The 25,596-nt window shown below is 43.1% G+C and overlaps 2 protein-coding genes across 2 annotated transcripts; both read right to left on the bottom strand.

Annotated features, from left to right (window-relative positions):
* Window positions 1-2,794: 2,794 nt before the first annotated feature.
* Window positions 2,795-3,869, bottom strand: LOC109573222 (olfactory receptor 3A10). Its single transcript, XM_019980393.2, has one exon. It carries the CDS (start codon window positions 3,855-3,857, stop codon window positions 2,910-2,912), a length of 948 nt encoding a protein of 315 aa, XP_019835952.2. The 5' UTR covers window positions 3,858-3,869; the 3' UTR covers window positions 2,795-2,909.
* A 7,623-nt stretch (window positions 3,870-11,492) lies between these two features.
* On the bottom strand, window positions 11,493-12,443 carry LOC109573221 (putative olfactory receptor 3A4). Its single transcript, XM_019980392.2, has one exon. It carries the CDS (start codon window positions 12,438-12,440, stop codon window positions 11,493-11,495), a length of 948 nt encoding a protein of 315 aa, XP_019835951.2. The 5' UTR covers window positions 12,441-12,443.
* Between the last annotated feature and the right edge of the window lie 13,153 nt (window positions 12,444-25,596).

Genomic DNA, 25,596 nt, shown 5'->3' with positions numbered 1-25,596 from the left:
GAATTTTACAATATACAGAACAAAAGGAACTAAACTAACACAAAAACAACTTACATAGCATGTAAATTTTGAGAGGATGAAAAGAACTTTAAATAGAATGCACCCATGAAAATTAACTTCAGAAATAAAATCCCAAGATGTTTTAACCACAGCTAACCACATATAATATCACTGGACCTGCATGATGACTATGTAAATATTAAATGCAATGGCAGATTCATGTTGATGTATGGCAAAACCAATACAATATTGTAATTAGTCTCCAATTAAAATAAATCAATTTATAATAATAAATAAATTAATTAAAGAAACATTAAAAAAAAAAAAAGGAAATGAGGAGGAGTCAGAGCTATTAATCTGATTGCACTGTCCCTCAGACCACCTCTGTACCCTGAGAGTGAAATTCAAACAAAATTAACAAAAGAAGTATTAGTTAAATGTAAGAAGTCATATGAAGAAAGCAAATACAGAATTGCATTTAATATTTACATATCTTAAGATCTTGGGTTTCGGGCATTTAGAAAACATCTGGTCAGTTCACTGACCTCCCACATAGAACACACATTTCCTGTCACAGGTCAGGAATACCAGTTGATGGTTATCAGTTCCTAATAGCAGTTGACGGATCCATGAGATGGCTTTATGTGCTCAGCACGTGCTGTGAATTTGAAGACATGTGTAATAGAAAGCATGGTCCTTGTCGTTAAGGAGCTTACAATCTAGTCAGGGAGAGCCAAAAAAAGCTGCAAGGAATACAGAAATGATGATGATGTCTTTCTTGCTGAGCAGGGCACACTCTTTCGGAGGAGATTACAAACGTGCAATAAAAGTGAAGAGATGCATGAGTCTCCTGACAAAGAAAAGCCCTTGCTTAGCCAGAGGCTGTGGCTGAGAAAGACGGAGGGGAGAGGCTGGGAAGAAATGAGTGACAGAGAGACATGACATCCCAGGCGAAGGTCTGGATGTGATACATCAGAAAGAAATCGGATGACATGGAGTGGGATAGACACTGCCCCAAGGGCTTAATCAGGCATCGTGGGTGGCCAGAGTGCCGGAGGGGCCCAGGCCCAGAGGCTGCAGGGCCCACCACCAACCACTGCCCCTGGCAGGGGCACTGGACCTGATGTGGGAGACAGCTGTCTTCAGGAAAAATAGAGTGATGGTGGGAACCTTCATTTGACTGGGGAATATTCTCAGACACCTTGAGGGGGCCAAGCTGCCCTCCTCACCAATTAATAAGCATGTTAGGTAAGGTCCCTCTTCTCAGACTTCCAACTTGTTGACCAGGAAGTGTCTGAAAGATTCACGGAAAAAAATTCTAGAAACAGTCACAACTGCATGTGAAATCAACTCTCATTCTAGTCACTGTTCTTCCATGGGTTCCCTTCGTTTCGTTCTTTTGGTAAAATCTTGGTTTCCAATACTCATTCAGTGGTAACTTGCAAACTTCTATTTCCCTTCGTTTTTCACCTTTACTGATTTTCTATACATATTAGATAGAATGCCCTTTTATAAATTGGTGTACTTTGCCATGAAAAATAAACACTAAACTAACTATTCTGAATGCTGCTTCTCAGGAAATTAAGGATGACCCACTCTAGAGTTTTCAGTGGAGAGGCTGGGGTAGAGAGTTCACGCAGTGACGTGAAAATGTGTTGTTCCCACTCACGGTTAGTCGGGATGGGGACCCTGGTTTTAGGAAGAGGTATTTGATAGTGTTGCTCTAAAGATGCTGGAAGGTACTCTGACAGGTCCCCACATCCTGCTCCCAGGCTATGCCAAACCTTAATTCCACAATCATGGGCTTATTTCCTGAAGAAGAATCTTTTAAAAAAACAGGCTCCATGCATGAGTGTGTACTCAGTCGCTTTAGTCGTGTCCAACTCTTTGTGATCCCATGGATTGTAGCCCTCCAGGTTCCTCTGTCCATTGGATTCTCCAGGCAAGAATACTGGAGTGGGTTGCCATACCCTCCTCCAGAGGATCTTCCCAATCCAGGGATCAAACCTGAGTCTTCTCCATCTCCTGCATTGCAGGTGGATTCTTTACCACTGAGCCATCAGGGAAGTCCCCAGACCCAATACTCTGATACAAATATGTTAGTTGCTCAATGTGTCTGACTCTTTAAGAGCCCATGGACTGTAGCCTACCAGGTTCCTCTGTCCATGGGATTTCCAGGCAAGAATACTGGAGTGGGTTGCCATTCCCTTCTCCAGGGGATCTTCCCAACCCAGGAATTGAAACTGGGTCTCCTGCATTGCAGCCAGAGCCACCATCTGAGCCACTTTATCATCTGAGCCACTAGGGAAGCCCTAAGATACAAATATATCTTATCTTTAATGGGTGAGGGCAAACATTTTAATTAATATTTTTAATGTATTTCAACTGAACAGTCATTGAATTTTAAAAATACAACATAATTTATTTGTGTCCCACTTCCTGACCCATAGTATAATTTTCTCCCATTTGTCCTTTAAAAAAATATTGATATATTTATTTGGATGTGCTAGCTCTTACTTGCAGGATCTTTGATCATCATTGCAGCAGGCAGGATCTTCAGTTGGGACTTGTGAACTCTTATTTGCAGCATGTGGGATCTAGTTCTCTGACGAGGGATTGAACCCAGGCCTCTTGCACTGGGTACATGGAGTCTTAGCCACTGGGCCACCAGGAAAGTCCCTTCTCCCATCTGTCTCTAATCCATCTTTCATCAGTTATTTAGATACTCTCCTCTCTAAGCTTTAGCCTTTCTCCCCAGTTCAAGGCAAACCACATTCTACCCTGGCCTGAATTATCTACTTTCCTTCTTAGTCCACCCTTGAATATCCTCCTGCCCACAACTAAGCCTTCAGCACAAGAAAGCGGGGGGTTGCTCAAGGAGAGAGAGGCATCTCGACACCCCTGCCTTCTCACTCCGGGGGCCGCTTCCCTGTCAGCAACCTCTTCAGGGCGCCCTGCACATCAGGGTTCCGGAGGCTGTAGATGAGTGGGTTCAGCATGGGGCTGATGACAGTGTTGAGGATGCCAATGCCCTTGTCCTTGTCTGAGGCGGACACGGAGCCCAGGCGCATGTAGCTGAAGAAGCCGGTTCCATAAAAGATGCAGACCACGGTGAGGTGGGAGCCACACGTGGAGAAGGCTTTCTTCCTGCCCTCTGCCGAGCGGATCCGCAGGACTGCGGCTGCCACGTGGGCGTAGGATACCGAGATGAAGACCATGGGGACCACCCCCATGAAGGTGGCCCCCACGAAAAGAAGCTGCCCATTGAGGTGGATGCTGGAGCAGGAGAGCTGGAAAAGGGGCGGGAGGTCACAGTAGAAGTGGTTGACCACGTTAGGGCCGCAGAAGTCCAGCACAGACACAGCCACTGTGTGGGTCAGAGCATTGATGAAGGAGATGGAGCAGCAGACGGCCACCAGGGCTCCCTGGACGTCACGGCTCATGCGGATGCTATAGGTGAGGGGCTGGCAAATGGCCAGGTAGCGGTCGTAGGCCATGGCTGTCAGGAGGTGACAGTCCACTCCAGCCAGGAGGTGGAAAAAGAAGAGCTGTGAGATGCAGGCTGCATAGGGAACCCGGCATTGGTGGGTCAGGAGACAGGCCAGCATGGGAGGAATGGTGACAGTGATGCACCCAATGTCCAGCAGAGAAAGGTTCCCCAGGAAGTAGTACATGGGGGTGTGGAGTTTGGGCTCCACAAAGATGGCGGCCAGGATACTCAAGTTGCCCCCGACTGTGATCACATAGGCAAAGAGGAAGATGGCAAAAAGGATGGATTGCAGTTCTATGTTCTTTGTTAGACCAAGAAGGATGAATTCAGTGACCACAGTCTTGTTGCCCCAGGCACCTGGCTCCATAGGCCACTTCTGAGCGATGCAGAGTGAGAAAATGTGGACCTGCTGAAAGGGGAAGAGAGGTACTTAATCTGTGTCTGCTGGATGCTGGGGATAACAGGGCACGTACATTTATTGATGGAATGGATACTGGATTAGAGCTTGAGCAGGATCCCCAAGGCCCTTACAATGCTAGACATTAACTCTTGAATTTCCAGCTCAGGTTGAGATCCAGAGGATCCCAAGAAAGGGGCTGGGACAGAGGAAACTGCTCTGAGGACCCAGGATGGTGGCTGTTGATCAAAACGAGATGGAAGGATTTCACTATTTTGACAGCTATGAAGGTTGTATCAGTGTAGAGTGACTGACCTTAGGAAATATCATCACAGATGGATTTTTCTAAGTTAACATTAAGGCATGCCCAATCTGGGTATGAATCGACAGCAGTGACACAGTACAGTGTCTCATGACACAGTGACAAGAGTTCAGCCTTGCTCTGAGCAGAGGTTCATCTCTCTCCTGAATGCATCTGTCTACTTCTACTTCTCCAGTCTTCCCCACTCTGCCTGGTCATGCAAGGTTCCATGTGCCTCGGGTCCTGTGGTCCAATTTGCCTTAAGTAGTTCTTTCTCTACACAAAGACGTTCACAGTCTCTCTCTCTTTCTCCCTCACTCCCTTCCTCCCCCCTTCCCTCCTTCCTTCTGTCTCTCTCTCTCCCTTTCTTTCTCCTGGTATATAAGGACAACTCAGCACAGTGGAAAGAGCTGTGGAGTTAAGAGTCCAGATGCTTGTGTTATAAACAAGCTTCTACTACTAACTAGCATCAGGACTTTGGAAAAAGGATAACAGAAGGGGAAAAGACGATAAAAGGAAGGGAGGAAGTAGAGAAAGAAGGGAGGAAAAAATAGGAAGCCAACATTTACTTGAATATAAACTTTTTGTCAAATATTTTACTCCATTGAAATTTCACAGAAATTCTTGAAGATAGCTAATCATTTTAAAATGAGAAAAGGGAAGCCCAAAAAAGATATCCTGTTTTAAGTTCACATAAATGAGAGTTTGTTCTGGAAAACTTGTATTTTGTGCTTTTATTTTTGCCAACCCCTTTGCCAGTATCTCAGTATCTATTGTCTATCGGTATGTCCATCCATTTTCCCTTCTGCAATATGAAAGGCTGTGTTGTATTATCTCTAGGTTTACTTAGAGGTATTTGTTGTTCAGTCGTTAAGTCATGTCCAACTCTTTGTGACCTCATGAACTGCAATACGCCAGGCTTCTCTGTCTTTCACTATCTCCCATAGTTTGGTCAAACCCATGACCATTGAATCAGTGATGCCATCTAACCATCTCATCCTCTGTTGCCCTCTTCTCCTCCTGCCTTCAATCCTTCCCAGCATCAAGGTCTTTTCCAATGAGTCAGCTCGTCGCCAAAGTATTGGAGCTTCAGCTTTAGCATCAGTCCCTCCAATGAATATTCAGGATTGATTTCCGTTAGGATTGACTGGTTTGACCTCCTTCCTGTCCAAAGGACTCTCAAGTGTCCTCTCAAGCATCATAATTTAAAACCATCAATTCTTTGGTGCACAGCCTTCTTAATGGTCCAGCTCTCACATTCATACAAGTACTGGAAAAACCATAGCTTTGACTAGACAGACTTTTGCCGGCAAAGTGATGTCTCTGTTTTTTTAATATGCTGTAATACACTATAAATATTGATTTATCTGCCCCAATCAACGTAAATACCCACCTTGGCTCTCCACAGACTTTTCATTTCCCCATTCTTGACCCTAATCTCTTCCCTTCTGACTTCCTCTACTTGCCAGCTCTGACCTTCATTCTTCTTGTCACTAAGAGTAGAGAATGCCACCGTTGCATTTCACTGCCACCCCCTGAATCCGATGATGGCTCAGTCCTTTATTCTCTAGCACCAAGGGAAAAGCTACCTGAAGATCAGGTGGGATCTTCATCCACACTTACTCACGAAGGAAGGAAATGAGCAGTCCTGGCACAGAGACAGTTACCTTTCTACTCCGAGTTCCCAGATGGCAGTTCTCGTAGAGAGGGTAGTGAGTGCTGAGCTGACCCAAAGTGGCCCGTCTCCAGAAGCCTTATAAAGGAAGTGACGCATGGGCTGACAGAGTGTGTCTTGGTGCTCTCTCTGTATTTGGGAGCTAACAAGCCCTTAGGGGCCCTAAAAAGGACACACTCCCCAGGGATTGCACAAGAAACCAGAGGCAGACAAACAACCTCAGTCCTTCAGTCCTTAAGGGTTTCTCTCATCTGCCTAGTATTTTGGACTTTATTAAAGGAACATTAGAGTCACAACTTCATTCCAGGCTCCTAATGGTCCTGAGAAAAGATACAGTTTCCATATTATTGATGGGAAAAATAAGAACCAGAGGGCTTAGTTGACTAGGCAAAGCCAGAGAGGATGTCCCTAGTGGAGCTCACTAATTCTGATACTGTTTCTCTCATTTATTTTCTACACCGGGTTTTTTAAGGTATGGCTTTTAAAAGTTTGGGCTCAATATGTACACACTGCTTATTTAAAATAGATAAGCAACAAGGAGCTACTGTACAACACAAGGAACTCTGGTCAATGTCGTGTGGCAGGCTAGATGGGAGGCGAGTTTGAGGGGAGAATGGATACATGTTTGGGCCACTTTGCTGTGCAGCTGAAACTATCACAACATTTTTAATCGGCTATATTCCAGTACAAAATAAAAAGTAGAAAAAAATAAGGCAAGCATAAAAAGCAATTACAAAATTACAGAGCGGAAAAAACTAAAAGTTACCCAAAGTATGATTTTAGTTGTGAAGTCTGATGAGCTTTGATAAAATATCTAGTCATGTATCGACCACCTCCATCAATATATGGAACACTTCAACTGCTCCCAAAACTTCCCTTCTGCACCTTTGCAGGAAATCCCCTCTCCAGGCCATAGCGATGGCAACCTCTGATCTGATTTCTTTCCCTATGGTGTTGGTTTTTTCATAGTGTCACATAAATGGAACCACACATTATGTAGACTTTTTAAATAATCGGATTCATTCTATTAGCATGATTCTTCAGAGATTCGTGCATGTTGGTTGTAGGAGTACATTTCTGCAAGTCATATTCCATCTATTGCAATTTGCTAGGCTATTTATCAGTTAATGAACATTTGGATTGTTTCCAGATTTTAGCCATTACAAATAAAGATATAACTATGTTCAGACAACTCTTTGTGTGGAGACATGTTTTCATTTCTCCTTGGAAATACCTTGGAGTATAACTGCTGAAACCTATCTAAGTGGATGTTTAATTTTAAAAGCAACTGTCAAACTGTTTTCCAAAGTGGCTGTATCATTTTGAATTCCTCCCAGCAATGAATGAGATTGTCAGTTGTTCATCAACACTTAATATCATCAGTCTTTTTAATATTAATCCTCACTATTAGGTGTGCAATAGTATCTCATTGTGGTTTAACTTTGTATTTCCTTAATGATATTGAGCATCTTTTCATGTGCTTATTTACCATCTGTATGTCATTGATCAAATATTTATTTAAATAATTCTCTCCCCCTCAATAAAAATTAGTTGTTTTTCTACCTCTCATTGAGTTATTTTTTAAAATATATTTTATTAAATATAAAGGATACTAGCCTTTAATCCATGTTTTGCAAATAGTTCCCTAGTCTGTGATTTATATTTTCATAAACAGTGTCCTTTGAATAATTGACATTTAAATTTTTGATGATATCCAATTCATCATTTTTTTCTTTTGTGATTCATGACTTTTGTATCTTATCTAAGGAATTTTTGTGTTGGTTTGCAAACTGGCCCGACACAGAGAAGGCAAGGAGAGATCAAAGAAAGAGGCAGACCACTCCAGATTGGCAGGTAGTGTTTTTCCTGCTACATTTTAGGTGACTGTGAAGAAAGCTGAGCGCCGAAGAATGGATGCTTTTGAACTGTGGTGTTGGAGAAGACTCTTGAGAGTCCCTTGGACTACAAGGAGATCCAACCAGTCCATTCTAAAGGAGATCAGTCCTGGGTGTTCTTTGGAAGGAATGATGCTGGAGCTGAAACTCCAGTACTTTGGCCACCTCATGCGAAGAGTTGACTCATTGGAAAAGACTCTGATGCTGGGAGGGATTGGGGGCAGGAGGAGAAGGGGACAGCATAGGAGGAGATGGCTGGATGGCATCACCGACTCGATGGACGTGAGTCTGAGTGAACTCTGGGAGTTGGTGATGGACAGGGAGGCCTGGCGTGCTGTGATTCATGGGGTCTCAAAGAGTCAGACACGACTGAGCGACTGAACTGAACTGAATGAAAGTTTTTGGAATCAATTAATACTTTAACAAAATTATACTTTTATGGACATAGGTCAGGTTTTCTTTAGTGTCAGGTCCAATTTAGTGACAAGTCTTACCTCTTTTCTTCTCCCTAGACAGTGCCTAACTGTTGAGACCATCTTCCCTAAAATAAGACAGTGTGTGTGTGTGTGTGTGTGTGTGTGTGTATGTACTCAGTCGCTCAGTCATGTCTGGCTCTTTGTGACCCCATGGACTGTAGTGTAGCCCATCAGGCTCCTCTGTCCATGGGATTTTCCAGGCAGGAATACTGGAGTGGGTTGCCATTTCCTTCTTCAGGGGATCTTCCCAACCCAGAGATCAAATCCACTTCTCTTGTGTCTCCTGCATTGGCAGGCAGATTCTTTACCACTGAGCCACCTGGGAACCCCAAAAATTAGACAATAATTCATCCTATTGATATTACTTGGATGCTTTATGTGCTAGTAGAATTTCCTATAAGTTGAGGATTCAGAAAGAATCAGAAAATTCTAGGAAACACACATACATTACAGATCAAAACTTTTTTCAAGAGTGACGAAAGCTAGACCATCAAATGTCTGGATCAGGGATAACAAACTGCTGTGCCTACAAGGGCAAGGCAAAGGGTGTGGAGAGTTGGAAGCCTGGCAAATTGGAGGGTACTGGCCCTCTCTAGTGAGGTCTATAGAAATTTAGTCCTAGATGATTGCTGACAAAGAAGGATGTGGGCCCACTGTTGACAAATTTCATTCTATAAGAGCTGAAAACCAAGTGTGCTTAGTCGCTCAGTCGTGTCCGACCTTTGTGACCCCGTGGACTGTAGCCCGCCAGGCTCCTCTGTCCATGGGGATTCTCCAGGCAAGAATACTGGAGTGGGTTGCCATGCCCTCCTCCAGGGGATCTTCCGAACCCAGGGATTGAATCCAGGTCTCCCTTATTGCAGGCGGCTTCTTTACTACCTCAGCCCCCAGGAAAGCCTCCTGATTACTTTCAAGTCTTATAAACTACATGTCTGTGCTCCAGGTACAGCTGGGGGTCTAAAAACCGGTGAACTCGATAAAGCACACAAAAATGTTTCCTTTCCATTACTTTTCTAAGTGTAAATATTCCTATCGGAATAATAAATTCACATAGAACCTTTTTCCCAAGGTTCCAAGTGCTGTGTTTAAGTATCAGAGACTCTCCAGAGCCAGTTGCAGCAATTTGAGCGTATACTCACTAACCCCTATCTGTGGGACATGCCTTCTTGGCCTCCTGAATCACTCTGGATAAATCTGCCTCCTGGCAAGGGAAATTGGCTTTCTGTTTCACACAATTCTATTAAAAAAAAAAACAAAAAACAACTCTTAAGCTATAAAATAAGACTTTAGTAATTAAAGCGATATGCCTTGTTCCAGATTGGGAAAATCAGTAATACAAAGGTGTCTGTTCTTCCTAAATTTATACATTGACACTCTGTTAGTAGAAATGTACAGATTTTTTAAAATTAATTGGAAGGATGATTATAAGTAGTTGCAGGAATGAGTATGGCAAAGACAGACCAACGCCAGGGAAATGAAAGTAATAAAAAATACCTGAACAACTACATATTAACTTGTGTTTTAATACCATAATGATTAAGAAGAGCAAAAGAGAGTCCAACAACAGACCCCAAACTAGAAGGATATTTAGTCGATAGTGAAAGGGTGATTTTATATCAGTGGGGAAAGAATCAATGAATCTGTTCCTTTGAAAATTAAATAAAGGTTATTTCTAGGTTCATTGCAGCACTCCATCCAGTGAGATTATTTCAACCAAAGCACGTTCACTAAGAGAAAGTTGTAAAATCCATTTTATTCTATCCATTCAAAGGAATGCTATGCAATCTAGAAAAAAATGAGTAAGATCTCTATTGAATGTCATGGAAAGATATCCATCTATGTTATTCTTTTATTACTATGTTATCACTATATTATTAAGTGAAAAAAGCAGGTTTTTCTATTTTTACAAATATATGTTAGGTACACGCTTTTTAAACATTTATAGACTAAATATCAAAATGATTATCTCTGAAATGAACTTATGAGTAATTTTATTCTTTTCATACTAATTTTTTAATAATATGCATTTTTATTGCATTATGTAAAAAGATGTTTAAAGCTATAAATGGAATAAATGAAGTGGTTTTCTCCTTTTAGCAATGCAGAAGTAGAGTTCAGTTCAGGTTTATGTCTAAGAAGGCAAAGATCTCCAGTCAGTCAGTCAGGGAGACTTTCTCAGGTGAGCTGAAACTCTTTAATTCCTGTTATTACACATATTTTTTGTTATTGTCAGCCCTATATTCTACTTCATCTCTATGGTTTTTCTAAACAATGCCTTGCCCCTTGGATTTTGGTTTTAAACTTTGTTCTCTTTTTGTTGGTTTATTTGCTAAAGTCAGTCTTCAGCAATTCCTCTATCAGCCTCTTCCAGCTGCTCTGGAACAAGCTGTAAATGTATTAAAGAATGGTAACCCTGTATGCAAGACAGCAAAAGAGACACAGATATACAGAACAGTCTTCTGGACTCTGGGAGAGGGAGAGGGTGGGATGATTTGGGAGAATGGCATTGAAACATGTATAATATCATATATGAAACGAATTGCTAGTCCAGGTTCAATGCATGATACAGGATGCTTGGGGCTGGTGCACTGGGATGACCCAGAGGGATGGTACAGGGAGGGAGGTGGGAGGGGGGGTTCAGGATGGGGAACACGTGTATACCCGTGGTGGATTCATGTTGATGTATGGCAAAACCAATACAATATTGTAAAATAATTAACCTCCAATTAAAGTAAATAAATTTATTAAAAAAACTTCTTACTCCATTTAAAAAAATATTTTTCCTAGAACACTGGCCTTCCTTTTCTTTTATACCCTCTTTCTTGTCTGTCCCATCCATCCCATTTTACAGATACCCTTCTTCTTTGTAATGATGTATTACTTTTAAGAGGCAGCAGAGACAGTGCCCACCTAGATTTAAATCACAGCTCTGACACTCTTTAGCTGTGTGACTTTGGGCAAGTTATTTAACCTCTCTGAGGTTGGGTTTCCTAATCTGTAATTTCCAAATCTGTGCCTGCTTCATAGGTTTGTTCTGAGGGTTAAATGAGTTAATAGCTGTCAGTCACTTAGAAGAGTGGCCTGGCACATGGTAATCATGATATAAGTAACAGCTACTGTTGTTTTTATTGTACTTTCCTTCCTAAGCCAGTTTCTGATTTGATTTCACCCTGTTCACATTCCATTTGCACTAATCGCAGTACCTCTTGGAAGCAGTTAGTGCAGCCCTGATATTCTTCAAAGCCAGAGCAAGAAATCTCACGTGGGGGGCTGTCTCCCTGTGAACACCCGTCTCAGGGCACCCTGCACATCGGGGTTTCGGAGGCTGTAGATGACGGGGTTCAGCATGGGGCTGATGACTGTGTTGAGGATGCCAATGCCCTTGTCCTTGTCTGAAGCCTCCCCTGAGCCCAGCCGCATGTAGCTGAAGACGCCTGTGCCATAGAAGATGCCCACCACGGTGAGGTGGGAGCCACACGTGGAGAAGGCTTTCTTCCTGCCCTCCGCTGAGCGGATCCGCAGGACTTCGGCTGCCACGTGTCCATAGGACACAGTGATGAGGACTAAGGGGGCCACACCCATGAAGGCTGCTGCTACAAACAGCAACTGCTCGTTGAGCTGGATGCTGGAGCAGGAGAGCTGGAAGAGCTGTGGGAGGTCACAGTAGAAGTGGTTGATCACATTGGGACCGCAGAATTTCAGAGTAGATACAGCAACAGTTTGAGTCAGCGCGTTGGTGAAGGAAAAGACACAAGACATGCCGGCCAGGGCTCGCTGGATTCCCCAGCTCATGCGGGTGCTGTAGGTGAGGGGCTGGCAGATGGCCAGGTACCGGTCGTAGGCCATGACGGTCAGCAGAAAGCAGTCCACCCCGGCCAGGAGGTGGAAGAAGAAGAGCTGGGAGAGGCAGGACCGATAGAGGATGCTTCTGTTACTGGACATGAAATGCCCCAGCATGGCAGGGACAGTGACACTGATGCATCCGACATCCAGCAGGGACAAGTTCCCCAGGAAGAAGTACATGGGGGTGTGGAGTTTGGGTTCAGCGAGGATGGCAGCCAGGATGCTGAAATTGCCCCCCACAGTAGCTACATAAACGAGGAGGAAGATGACGAAGAGGATGGGCTGTAGAGCTGGGGTCTTCGTGAGCCCCAGCAGGACAAACTCAGTGACAACTGAATCATTTCCTGAGGCTCCCAGATCCATGACTCTCTCCCACCGGCAGTAGAACAAGTAAAGCTAGAAGGTGCCGATGGTGACAAATGGAGAATCAGACTTTTTTTTTTAACTGGAGTATAATTGCTTTACAATGTTGTGTTAGCTTCTGCTGCACAACAAAGTGAATCAGCTCTATGTATACATATATCCCCTCCCTCTGAAGTCTCCCTCCCACTCCACCCACCATCCACCCCTCTAGGTCATCACAGAACACCAAGTTTGGGCTCCAAAGTATTGACCTTCTACTGAATAAGAAAAGTGTACAAGGAGCTTTTGAGCAGCACAAGTTTCCAGGCTTCAGATCCAGGTGGGGTGAGTGGATACCCAACTCAGCCGCCTCCCTGGATGCCCAGTTGAGCTCTCTCACAGGCCAGAGAAGCAGACACCAAGACTCGGAATTCTCTTCTCCAACTCCACTGCCACTTTGCTTCTTGCTCTTCTGTCTCCTGGTTCTAACTGCATATCATCCAACACACACACTATCATGGACCTGGTGGCCACATGAGGCTAAAGACTTTTGTGGTGCTGGGTCCTGCCCACATGCTTGATCACTTAGATAATGTCCTCCTTTTCCCACTCCTGGGTGGTCACACTAATAAAACACACAGTGATCCACCGCAACCTCTGGCTGAAGGATGGATATTGAAGTCACTCACATGGAGTCTACTTCAAATGGGAAGAGGCTGGAGTTGGAGCTTCCTGGGCTGGGGGTGGGGAGGGGAGGGTGGGGGTGGGAGGTGGGCAAAAGGCATAAGGCATGAGCAGAGGAAAATGTTTTCTAATGATTAATGTTGAGAATAAAGTCAAGTCCACCATGGATAAACCTCCATCTAATGGTCTGACCTTTTCTGCATGGACGTGTTCTGACCATCAGCTCCATCTCTCCGGATAGAACTGGTTTTCATTCTAAATCTGCTCTGGACTTAACTATCTGGTAACAGCCTTGCTCCCCTCCAAGTTAATGAGGCTTTAAACTTTGGTTAAAACTGACTTCTCCCTGTCTCTAACCTTTACATTCAAGGGACTGAGTCCCACTGGTTTTTTTTCAGAAGGGAGAAGCCATTATTTGGCTTGTATGAAATCCAAGTTGGGAGCATGCAGTGAGGGGTCTTGGCACCCACCCAGTCAAGGGGCTGAACACATCTTGGGCAAACAGCAGGGGACAGTCATGCTGGCCCAAAGACCTCCAAGTGGGGATAGCTTATGAAGGACACAGAGAGAAGGAGATAAACAACTCACGTGACATCACCCTCACAGTGGGATTTTTCTCCTCCCAATTGTTACCCTGGAGGCATCAGAAATTAGACTTTCCAGGGGGAGCCAAAGCTGGATAAACAGACATAATGATCTCTAGTATCTTCAAAACGTTTTGAACTTTTCTGAAAATGTTTCCAAGTATGACCTTCATGGACATGGCAACATTCATTCATTTAACAAAAATATTTTTGAGCAATTACTATGAACTGACATTCTTTTTAAGTCTCCCTTTTTTGGTAAATTTTAAACTTTTTATTTTATATTGGAGCACAGCCAATTGACAATGTTGTGATAGTTTCAGGTTCACAGCAAAGTGACCCAGCCATATCCATTCTCCCCCAAACTCCCCTCCCATCCAGCTTGCCACATGACATTGAGCAGAGTTCCCGGTGCTATATAGTAGGCCCTTGTTTTGTTACCATTTTAAATATAGTAGTGGGTACGTGTTGATCCCAAACTTCTGCCTATCCCTTCCCCCCATCCTTCTCCCCCTCGTAACCATCTCAGCACTTCATGGAGTTAAAATAAATCTCAGAGAGTCTTAAAAGGCAGTTAAGCTTACACTGCGTTGGAGGTGGAGTTGGGACTTTGGATTTCTGATTTAGTCCAGCCTACCATCTTGGGAGAGGAGCAGCAGTGACTTGTGACATCCTAGCCTTGTGGGGCTGGGGGCCGGGGGATTTGCTCCTATGTCGCCCCCTCCATCACTTCACAAGGTCGCCTCACACAGCCTGTCACTACTGCCATCCTCAAACCCAGCTCTTCCTCTAGTCTCAAACAAATATCTTGCCCTTCCTCCATCCTGTACCTTACTCCAGACCCTCCACTGTCCTGACCCTAAATGTTTTCTAGCTTTGTACTCTCAACTTCATGAGTGAAGATAAAGGTTTGGAGTATCTTCTAGACCAGGACCACTCTACTTTTGCTCCTAAAGTGGCTTGAGGCATTTAAAAAAATATTAATGACTCCTAGTTAGTGTCAGAGTCACTTCTTTCTTGGTGAGCTATTGGAGATACTTAACTTCCCGAGAAGCACTCTGGTGTGGTGGACCAGCCCTCTTCTTGCTATGTCTCAGCAGTTTAGGATATCGTTTTCACTTCAGTTACTTCTAATCCCAGCTGGCTGTTGAGTCTGACTTCACTAGGCCACTTTGGGGATGAAATAAAGTGATCTGGATCTCAATTTTGACTCCAAAAAAAAAAAAAAAGAAAGAAAGAAAAAAAAGAGAATGCTTTCCCACTGGCTCTCATTAGCGAGTTTGAGAGAAGTTCTTTGCAGGATCAGTGGAAGAGCGTCACAGAGACTCAGGACTGCCAGCGGCCAAGGAGACATTGACAGGGAATTAGAATGAGTTGAATCTCTACTGACAGCTGTCCACAGAAGGGAACTTCTAGGTTCCAGGACCCAAACTGAACCTTTTACTACCCATTACTACCTTGCTACAAGTCCCAACTAGATAAAAAAATGCTAAACGTCTCTCTTTCTGATTATTTTTTATTTCATTAATAATGCTTTGGGCATTCATTTTTATTTTGAACATGTTTCATAAATAAAACACTTATATAACAATGTTGCATAAGCAGTGGTATTCTCAGTTTGAGAATGAGTTACTTCACCTTAGAAGTTAGACAAATATGGCAGTGACGGAAGGTCTTACTGAGGTCAGTTTGCATGAAGGGTGGAAGAGCCTCCCAGAAGAGGGTGCAGGGCATTGACATGCCCAAGTCCAAGCATAATGGGGAGGATATCAATGCAAGTCTGTGTGTACTCAGTTGTGTCCAACTCTGCGACCCCATGCGCTGTACCCCACCAGGCTCTTCTGTGCCTAGAAGTTTCCAGGCAAAAATACTGCAGTGAGTAGTCATTTCTTACTCCAGGGCATCTTCCTGACTAAGATCGAACCCTCATCTCCTATGTCTACTGCTTTGGCAGGTGTATTCTTTACGTGCCACCTGGGAAGCCCCTTAGAATATCAGAGGGAACCTCATCTCCTGATGCCATTTCCTCCCTAGTGTCACCTCCAGATTCACACTGAGTCAAGGAAGAGTGTTTCAATAAAGGGATGGTGAATATAAAACTTTCTTGATTATTCCCTTATTGGTAGATAAGTTAAAATGTCCCCTTATTATGCCTCTTCTACATTTAGAACAGATTCCTAGAAGTAGTTTGAAAGGTAATAAACACTGGTATATTTGATAGCAAGATATTTAGCCAGGTCTTCTCTTTAATGACAGATTGGGACTTCCCTCGTGGTCCAGGGGTTAAAACTCCACCTTCCAGTGCAGGGGGTGAGGGTTCAGTCCCTGACTGGGGAGCTAAGATCCCACATGCCTTTCGGCCAAAAAGCCAGAACAAAAACAGAAGCCATTTTGTAACAAATGCAATTAAGACTTTGAAAATGGTCCACATTAAAAAAAAAAAATCTTTAAAAAATGAAAGACTGTTTTCCCCTAATATTTTATTGTAAAAATTTTAGAGCACATTGTAAAGTTTAAAACTTGTGCAGTGAACACCCATATACCTATCATCTAGACTTTACCATTATATTTGGTCTTTATATAAATGGGGTCTTTCAATAGTTATTCTTCTTTGACTTGTTTATTTCATTATTATGTTTGTATGATTCTCATATGAGTGTCTACAACTGTTGTTCGTTTATTTTTTTAAGGCTGTATAGCATTGCAGGCTATTAATACACCAAAGTTTATCATTTCTTTCCTATTTCAAGATATTTTGCTTCTGTGAACACTGTTGTATATATTTCTTGGTACACATGCAAGAACTTCTCTATGATTGCTAATTAGAAATAGAGTTTGTGCATCTTCAGATTTAAAGGATAAATTCAAATTGTTTCCCAAAGGACTTATACCACGTTAGGGTCTTAGCAGTTGTGTATAAGATTTTTAAAAATTCTATATTCTCATTAAAACTTGCCATTTATCTCATTTCTTATTTAGACCGATACAGTGTGAAATGGTGTCTCAACTGTGATTTTAATTTGCATTTGGTAGATCACAAATAAGGCTGAACTTCCTTTCACTGGCCATTTGTGTTTCCTCTTTTGTTCATATCCTTTGTTTTCTATTGGATCTATTATATTTTTTTTTTATTGAGTGTAGAAGTCTGGAAATATGTTGGATACTCTAGGAGAGCTATATACATATTGTAAGTCTTTTACTTTTTAAAACATTTTTATGTACGTATTTATATTTGGCTGTGCTGGGTCTTTGTTGCTGTGTGGGCTTTTCTTTGGTTTCAGCTAGCGGGGCTACTCTCAGTAGCTTCTCACTGTGGTGGCTTCTCTTGTTGCAGAGCTTGGGCTCTAGGGCACCTGGGCTTTAGTAGTTGGTGTGTATGGGCTTAGTTGCCCTGAGGCATGTGGAATATTCCCAGACCAGGGATCGAACCCACGTCCCCTGAATTGGCAGCCGAATTCTTAACCTCTGGGCCACCAGGGAAGTCCACAAGTCTCTTTTAATTTGTAACTGTATTTAAACATTATCCTGTGGTGTGTAGGGATTTTGACATTTTAATGCAGGCAAATCTCTCAGTCTTTTAAAAATGACTAACGTTTTTTGTACTTCTCTTTTTTTAATCTTCTTTTTTAAAATTATTTTTTGGCCATACCATGCAGCATTTGGGATCTTAGTTCCCAGACCAGGGATTGAACTTGCATCCCCTGCATTGGAAGTGTGGAGTCTTAACCACTAGACTGCCATGGGAGTCCCTTTTTGAACTTCTTTAAGAATGACTGAACTCCTAGAAGAGCATGAAGGTATTCCATTGACTATTTTTACAGTTTGAACATCTTTAATTTTCAATATAAGTATCTCATCCTCCTGAAACTAATTTTTGTGCATGCAGAAAGACAGTAATGTCATATTTCCTATGGCTATCTTATTACCCCAGAATCATTTATTGAAAGGCATGTCCTCTTCCTACTGCTCTGCTGGATGCCCATGTCACATACCAAATTCCCGCATATTATTTTCAGACTCTCTAATTTGTTCTTTTGCTTCATTTCTCTGATGTGCTCAGTTGGCTCAGTCATGTCTGACTCTTTTGTGATTCTTTGGACCATAGCCCGCCAGGGTCCTCTGTCCATGGAATTTCCCAAACAAGAATATTGGAGTGGGTTACCATTTCCTTCTCCAGGAGATCTTCCCGACCCAAGGAACAAATCTGTGTTCGTCTCCTGCCTTGTAGGCAGATTCTTTACCTACTGAGCCATCAGGGAAGCCAGTTCTCTTGTTTTGCTCAGATACAGCACAATCTTAATTACTATACCTTAAAAAACATGTTGTGATGCCTCGTAAGGCAGGCATGAGCAGTTTAGTGCGACAGTAAGAGAGTCATACCATGGCTGGCCGCAGCTTTTAGCTAGAATTAGAGCCCAGAGTTGAGAACTGGGCTTGGATAAAATGAGCACAGCTTGGACAGAAAGCCTCAAGCTCATCCATGGCATGACAAGTACCAGGCAATTATGAGATGGACAGCAAGCATCGGAAAATGAAACACACCCACGAACACTTTTGCAAATGGCTAATATCCTGTAAGCAGAGGCATCATGTACAGTTGACCATGAAGGAGCTGAAAAAGGTTGGCACCAATATAGGAGTCCATCTAGGCAGCAGAGACAGAGTCAACGGGGCATATGACATGGCGGTAGGTGCTTTTTGAAGAAGTTGGAAGAAGAGAGGGCTTCCCTGGTAGCTCAGCTGGTAAAGAACCTTCCTGCCAATGCAGGCAATGCAGAGACATGGTTCGATCCCTGGGTCAGGAAGATCCCCTGAAGGAGGAAATGGCAACCCACTCCAGTAAGGATGGAAAGTTTTCTAGAAAGTTGTTAAAACCATATTATGGGGTTTGAGATCCAGCTCTGTTACATCCTAGTTGTGCAGCATCAAGCAAATTACTAAACCTCACTGAGCCTCAGTTTCCTCCTCTGCACTGTGAGGCAAACAACAAAGCTACATCAGAGTTATTGGGAGGATTAAGGAAGATAACACATTAAAATGTAGAAAATATTAGTGATTGCTATTATTATTATTACTTGTTGATCCCCAGATTCCCCAGGGACTTTAAGTATGTTAAATTTCATTTAATTCTCAGACCAGCCCTCCCTCAGTGGTCAAGATATTGTTCTCATTTTACAGATGAGGAAACTTCAGAGTTCTTCAGCAGCTAGTCCTAAGTCATACCATTAAGAACTGGAGAAGCGAGTCCATAGATCACATCCACGGAGAAGGCAATGGCACCCCACTCCAGTACTCCTGCCTGGAAAATCCCATGGCTGGAGGAGCCTGGTAGGCTGCAGTCCATGGGGTCGCTAAGAGTTGGACACGACTGAGCGACTTCACTTTCACTTTTCACTTTCATGACTTGGAGAAGGAAATGGCAACCCACTCCAGTGTTCTTGCCTGGAGAATCCCAGGGACGGGGGAACCTGGTGGGCTGCCGTCTATGGGGTCGCACAGAGTCGGACATGACTGAAGTGACTTAGCAGCAGCAGCAGACCACATCCATGCTTTTCATGCTGCATCAGGTTGCCCTGGGAAAGCATGAGGACCAGGGGTTCTACAGTTAAGCCAGTGCAAGTTCTCCATTATGGTGGGCATGAAAGAAAAAAAGTGAAAGTGTTAGTTGCTCAGTCATGTCTGACTCTTTGTAACCCCATAGACTGTAGCCCATGAGGCTCCTCTGTCCATGGATTTCCCTTCTCTGGTGGATCTTCCCAGCCCAGGGATCAAGCCTGGGTCTCCCACATTGCAGGGAGATTCTTTACTGTCTGAGTCAAGGGTGGGCATAATACAACCCAGTTTTTCTATTGCTAGCTACTTCCAGAATCATTACGGGACCCTCCAAAATGCAATCCCAGTGGCCTCCACTAACAAGTCTCGAGGGAGAAGGCACTGCATTCCTGTGGACTCCTTAGGAAACTTGAGTTTGCAGAAGGCTTCTCCCCTTTGCCTCCTTTCTTGTGCTTCTTCTCTTCCCCAAGTCAAGGCAAGCCTAGGAAGTAGGCTGCACTCTGCTCAAAGCTGTCCTTCTAGGAGAGCAAATCTCTCAGTCTGGACTCTGGTTTCATCCCAGCTCTACCGTTAGCTCCATGGGTGACTTTGGAAACCTCTTTGGACTTCACTGCCCTTGAGTGATAAATGGGATTAATAACATTCCCCAATCACCTCATGGAAGCCACATGAGAGGTGGAGCAAGGAGTCAGATGGGAGATCATTTTGAGGAAATCAGAAGCATCACAAAGTTGTGAAGCATCATTACTGGGCTCAGCAGAGACTTGGGTTGCTTATTGGTCTGTGGCTCCCCAAACCCCAACCCTTCCTGGGAGGGCTAATTTCTGAGGGCCCCAGGGGTGACACTGCAGTGGGTAGTGCCTCACAACACAGGTGATCTCATCTCTCCTTCACCCGTTTTCTTATATATGGCCCCTTCCTTGCTCTCCGGGGCCAGGGCCTGCACAGTGCTGCACCCTCTTCACCAGGAACCTCCCTGGCTTCTGTACCTGTAACAGGGTAAGTGTTCTCCAGGGTTCCCCTCTGCTCCCTAGTAATGGAGAAGGCACTTGAGTTGTTATCAAGCAAGTCAGATCTCTTTCACAGAGGATTCAGTAGAGAAAGAGTCTTAACTCTGGGTAACACATCAAGTGAAGGGAAGAGCTGACACTTCCCATTCCAGGCCACTTTACCAATGCTTGTCATTCTTGGATGAAGCCAGCTTTCTGCTTTCATTGGAGTGAGCAGGAGGGCATTCATCAAATCCAGTTTTCCTGGACCCATTCCTCAGGCAACCATGGACCAGACCCCTCCATCAGAGGGCCTGATTGAGCCTTCTTTATCAGATGCATAAAGGGTTTAGTTGGAACATCATAGCAGGGAGCCGTAAATACTCAGTATGGACAGCCTGGGGCTCACTTTGAACACCCAAGAGTCATAATCTAGGAGAACCTCTTCAGTTAAGGTTATCATGGTGATCTTGTTTAAGATGGACTTCTTAGATGAACAGCCCAGTGATCATCCTGGAATCTTGGTAGCAGTAAGTAAGCTTCACCACTAAGAGTGAGGATTCCGTGGCATCTCTGTGAGGTGTACTGTACTCCTCCTCCAGGGGATCTTCCTGACCCAGGGATCGAACCTGCGTATCTTACATCTGCACTGGCAGGCAGGTTCTTTATCACTAGTGCCACCTGGGGAGCACGCTTTTTGCCTAGCCTTATTTATTCACAGGGTCTGACCCTCCTGATTTTGGGGCTATTTCAAGAAAAAAAATGTGTCAGTGACCAGGATTGTTTTAACTACTGCTTAACTGACTTCCCTGGTGGCTCAGATGGTAAAGTGTCTGCCTACCATGCAGGAAACCCAGATTCGATCCCTGGGTTAGGAAGATCCTCTGGAGAAGGTCTGACGTGACTGAGCGATTTTACTTTCACTTTAATTGTTCCTGATGTCCAATCTAGCTAAAGAATCGGCAATTCCCACAGCAGTATTGCTCTGCCTTTCACTAAAATCCATATCTCTTTCAAATCATATCAACCTTTCATTTTCTTGCATAAATTCCAGCTCATTCAGAAATCCTTTCCCAACTCCTTGTTCTTGGTTGCCGAATTCATTTATTTACTTATTTCAGAAATGTTAAGTACCTACTGTATGCAAAGTGTGATGATAGGCACTGAGAATACAAAGCTGAGTCAGGCCTGAATCTGTCCTGAAGCCATTTATAGTGAATAGAAGAATAGTGGAACGCTCTGTAGAGAAATGACCATGCAGAAGGATAACAGAGTTAACCTCCAATGCAAAAATCAAATGAAGTTGCTCAGTCGTGTCCGACTCTTTACGATCCGGACTGTAGCCCACCAGACTCCTCGGTCCATGGGATTTTCCAGGCATAAATACCACAGTTCAAAAGCATCAATTTTTCGGCACTCAGCTTTCTTTACAGTACAACTCTCACATCTATAAATGACTACTGGAAAAACCATAGCTTTGACTAGACGGACCTTTGTTGGAAAATTAATGTCTCTGCCTTTTAATATGCTGTGTAGCTTTTCATAGCTTTTCTTCCAAGGAGCAAGCGTCTTTTAATTTTATGGCTGTAGTCACCATCTGCAGTGATTTTGGAGCCCAGGAAAATAAAGTCTGTCACTGTTTCCATAGTTTCCCCATCTATTTGCCATGAAGTGATGGGACCGGATGCCATGATCTTACTTTTCTGAATGTTGAGTTTTAAGCCAACTTTTTCACTCTCCTCTTTCACTTTCATCAAGAGGTGCTTTAGTTCTTCTTCACTTTCTTCCATAAGGGTGGTGTCATCTGCACATCTGAGGTTATTGATATTTCTCCCGGCAATCTTGATTCCAGCTTCATCCAACCAGGCATTTTGCATGATGTACTCTGCATATAAGATAAATAAGCAATATACAGCCTTGACGTACTCCTTTCCCGATTTGGAACCAGTCTGTTGTTCCATGTCCAGTTCTAACTGTTGCTTCTTGACTTGCATACAGATTTCTCAGGAGGCAGGTCAGGTGGCCTGGTATTCCCATCTCTAAGAATTTTCCAGTTTGTTGTGATCCACACAGTCAAAAGCTTTGGCATAGTCAATAAAGCAGAAGTAGATGTTTTTCTGGAACTCTCTTGCTTTCTCCATGATCCAGCGGATGTTGGCAATTTGATCTCTTGTTCCTCTGCCTTTTCTAAATCCAATTTGAACATCTGGTAATTCACAGTTCACCTTCTGTTGAAGCCTGGCTTGCAGAATTTTGAGCATTACTTTACTAGCATATGAGATGAGTGCAATTGTGTGGTAGTTTGAACATTCTTTGGCATTGCCTTTCTTTGGGATTGGAATGAAAACTGACCTTTTCCAGTCCTGTGGCCACTGCTGAGTTTTCCAAATTTGCTGGCATATTGAGTGCAGCACTTTCACAGCATCACCTTTTAGGGTTTGAAATAGCTTAACTGGAATTCCATCACCTCCACTAACTTTGTTCACAATGATGCTTCCTAAGGCCCACTTGATGTCACATTCTAGGATGTCTGGCTCTAGGTGAGTGATCACACCATCATGATTATGTGAGTCATGAAGATCTTTTTTGTATAGTTCTTCTGTGTATTCTTGCCACCTCTTCTTAACATCTTCTGCTTCTGTTACATTATAGCTATATATTTTCCTTTGACAAAGAGAAGCTGGCCCTTTTAACTAAAAATTTCCTCCTGGTAAGATTACCTTAGTACAGTTTAAAAAGTTGTAAACATTTGCCTCTCAGTATCCATGGATGCAAAACCCATGGACACAGAGGGCTGACTGTGCTAAGCCATTTTATATAAGGGACTTGAGCACCTTGAATCTGGTGGAAATATGATGGGAGGAACTACTGAGCTACTACTGCTGGCCTTTAAAGATCTCTGGAATTTAGAGAAAATAGAATATTGAAAGATATATTATTATGAAAGTAATCTGATTCATTTTGTAAGATTTCACCCTACAATTGCATTCGGAGAAGGCAATGGCACTCCACTCCAGTACTCTTGCCTGGAAAATCCCATGGATGGAGGAGCCTGGTGGGTTGCAGTCCATGGGGTTGCTAAGAGTCAGACACGACTGAGCAACTTCACTTTCACTTTTCACTTTCATGCATTGGAGAAGGAAATGGCAACCCACTCCAGTGTTCTTGCCTGGAGAATCCCAGGGACGGGGGAGCCTGGTGGGCTGCCGTCTATGGGGTCACATAGAGTCGGACACGACTGAAGCAACTTAGCAGCAGCAGCAGCATTGTTGGCATATGGGCTTCTCTGGTGGCTCAGACGGTAAAGAATCTGCCTGCAATGCAGGAGACCCAGGTTCAATCCCTGGGGTCAGGAAGATCCCCTGGAGAAGGGAATCCCAGTATTCTTGCCAGGAGAATTCCATGGACAGAGGAGCCTGGCAGGCTGCAGTCCATGGGGTCACAAAGAATCGGACATGACTGAGCAACTAACCCTGACTGACTTTTGTTGGTGTGTAAGGAATCTATTGACTGTGTATAATTATTTTTTAACTTGCTAATATCTTAATAAATCCACAAGTGTCCAAGTTTTTTCTTTCTTCTATTGAGGCAATGTTATTGTTCTCAACTTACTCTTTTCTTTCTTGTTTTTTTACCTAAGCATTTTATTTTCCTTTGCCCAAAACTTTTAGAATGAGAAATATTTGAAGTAGCAAAAGCCATAGCTTTACTTGCTCCTGATCTTAATACAAATATCACTACTATTCTGCCATTATGAATGATTCAGATTTGCAATGGATATGCTCCATAACATAAAGTGATATATTTCCATTTCAAGTAACTACAAGTGTGTTTTTCTCTTTTTTTTCTTTTCTCTCTACATCCAGTATATGTGCAGATGTTTAAGAACTGCCTCTATAAAATTTTCCTCTTTTTAAGCCAATTAATATGCTGCTGCTGCTGCTAAGTTGCTTCAGTCGTGTCCGACTCTGTGCGACCCCATGGACAGCAGCCCACCAGGCTCCCCTGTCCCTGGGATTCTCCAGGCAAGAACCTAATGGAGTGGGTTGCCATTTCCTTCTCCAGTGCATAAAAGTGAAAAGTGAAAGTGAAGTCACTCAGTCGTGTCCGACTCTTAGCGACCCCATGGACTGCAGCCCACCAGGCTTCTCTGTCCATGGGATTCTCCAGACAAAAGTACTAGACTGGGGTGCCATCGCCTTCTCCAAATTAATATCCTACAAAATATTAATAGATTTACCAATATTAAACCATCCTCTGCTATAAAATCTCCTAGATAATGGCGGATTCATGTATTGTACTTAAGATTTTTACATACATAGTATCAAACAAGGGTAGTGTAGAATAATTTCTTTTTTGGTGCCATTGTTACATTTTAATATCAGGATTTGCTAACTTTAAAAATATAAATTTGGGAGGCTTTAATATTTTGTAATTTTAAAACAATTTATATTATAATTATTAAATAATCGGTCAAAGAAGCATATGAGCCTGGAGACTACACATGGAAGTACATTATCAATCACTTTTTCCATTTTTCAGTTGGTTTATTTGGTTTAGGGACTACTCTTGAATTGATTGTTCAAACTTAGGAACAAATAGTGTTCCATTTCTATTGTATTTATTTTTGGCCCTTTTAATTCCTAATTTTGTGTACCTTTATATTTTTCTTGCCTAGATGTTGGCCAGATATTTATCTCTTTGTAATATATTTATAAGGGCAATTATAAATTATAAAGTCCTTATAAATATGGTCAATTCTGGCTTCCCTGGTGACTCAGTGGTAAAGATCCCCCCAGGGACGAGGGTTCAGTCCCTGGGTTGGGAAGATCCTCTAGAGAAGGAAATGTCAACCCACTCCAGTATTCTTGCCTGGGAAATCCCACGGACAGAGGAGGCTGGCAGGCCACAGTCCATGGGGTTGCAAAAGAGTCAGATGTGCCTTAGCGACTAAACAACAACATCACGATCAGTTCTAGTCCTTTCTATTTTACTATCTGTTCAATTTTACTTCAGCATTAAGTTTTCCCCAAATCTTCTTATATGGGTTGTTGGTGGTGGGAGGGCCTCCTTCCTTGGTTCTAGGGATCCAAAGAAGAAAGGGACTTTTATCTTTCACGAGGAAGGGGGGAAGTCCAATTTAGTTATGGCAGCAGGTAACTCACCTGGACGCTGGGTAAGGACACTGAGATGAAGACAGAGAAGGTTAATGAGTGAGGTGTGGCCTGAAAGAGAAAATACCCACTAGGACACTTGGGAATTTACTCTGAGGCTTGACGTCTGAAAGCAAGTCAATATATTTCTACTGATCAACTAACTTGGAAAGACTGATCCCTTCCCCTATGGGATATCTTCTTATAGGGACCC

Source organism: Bos indicus, chromosome 19 (assembly GCF_029378745.1).
Source record: "Bos indicus isolate NIAB-ARS_2022 breed Sahiwal x Tharparkar chromosome 19, NIAB-ARS_B.indTharparkar_mat_pri_1.0, whole genome shotgun sequence".
NCBI classification, from domain to species: Eukaryota; Metazoa; Chordata; class Mammalia; order Artiodactyla; family Bovidae; genus Bos; species Bos indicus.
This window is presented reverse-complemented; position numbering and strand designations above follow the sequence as displayed.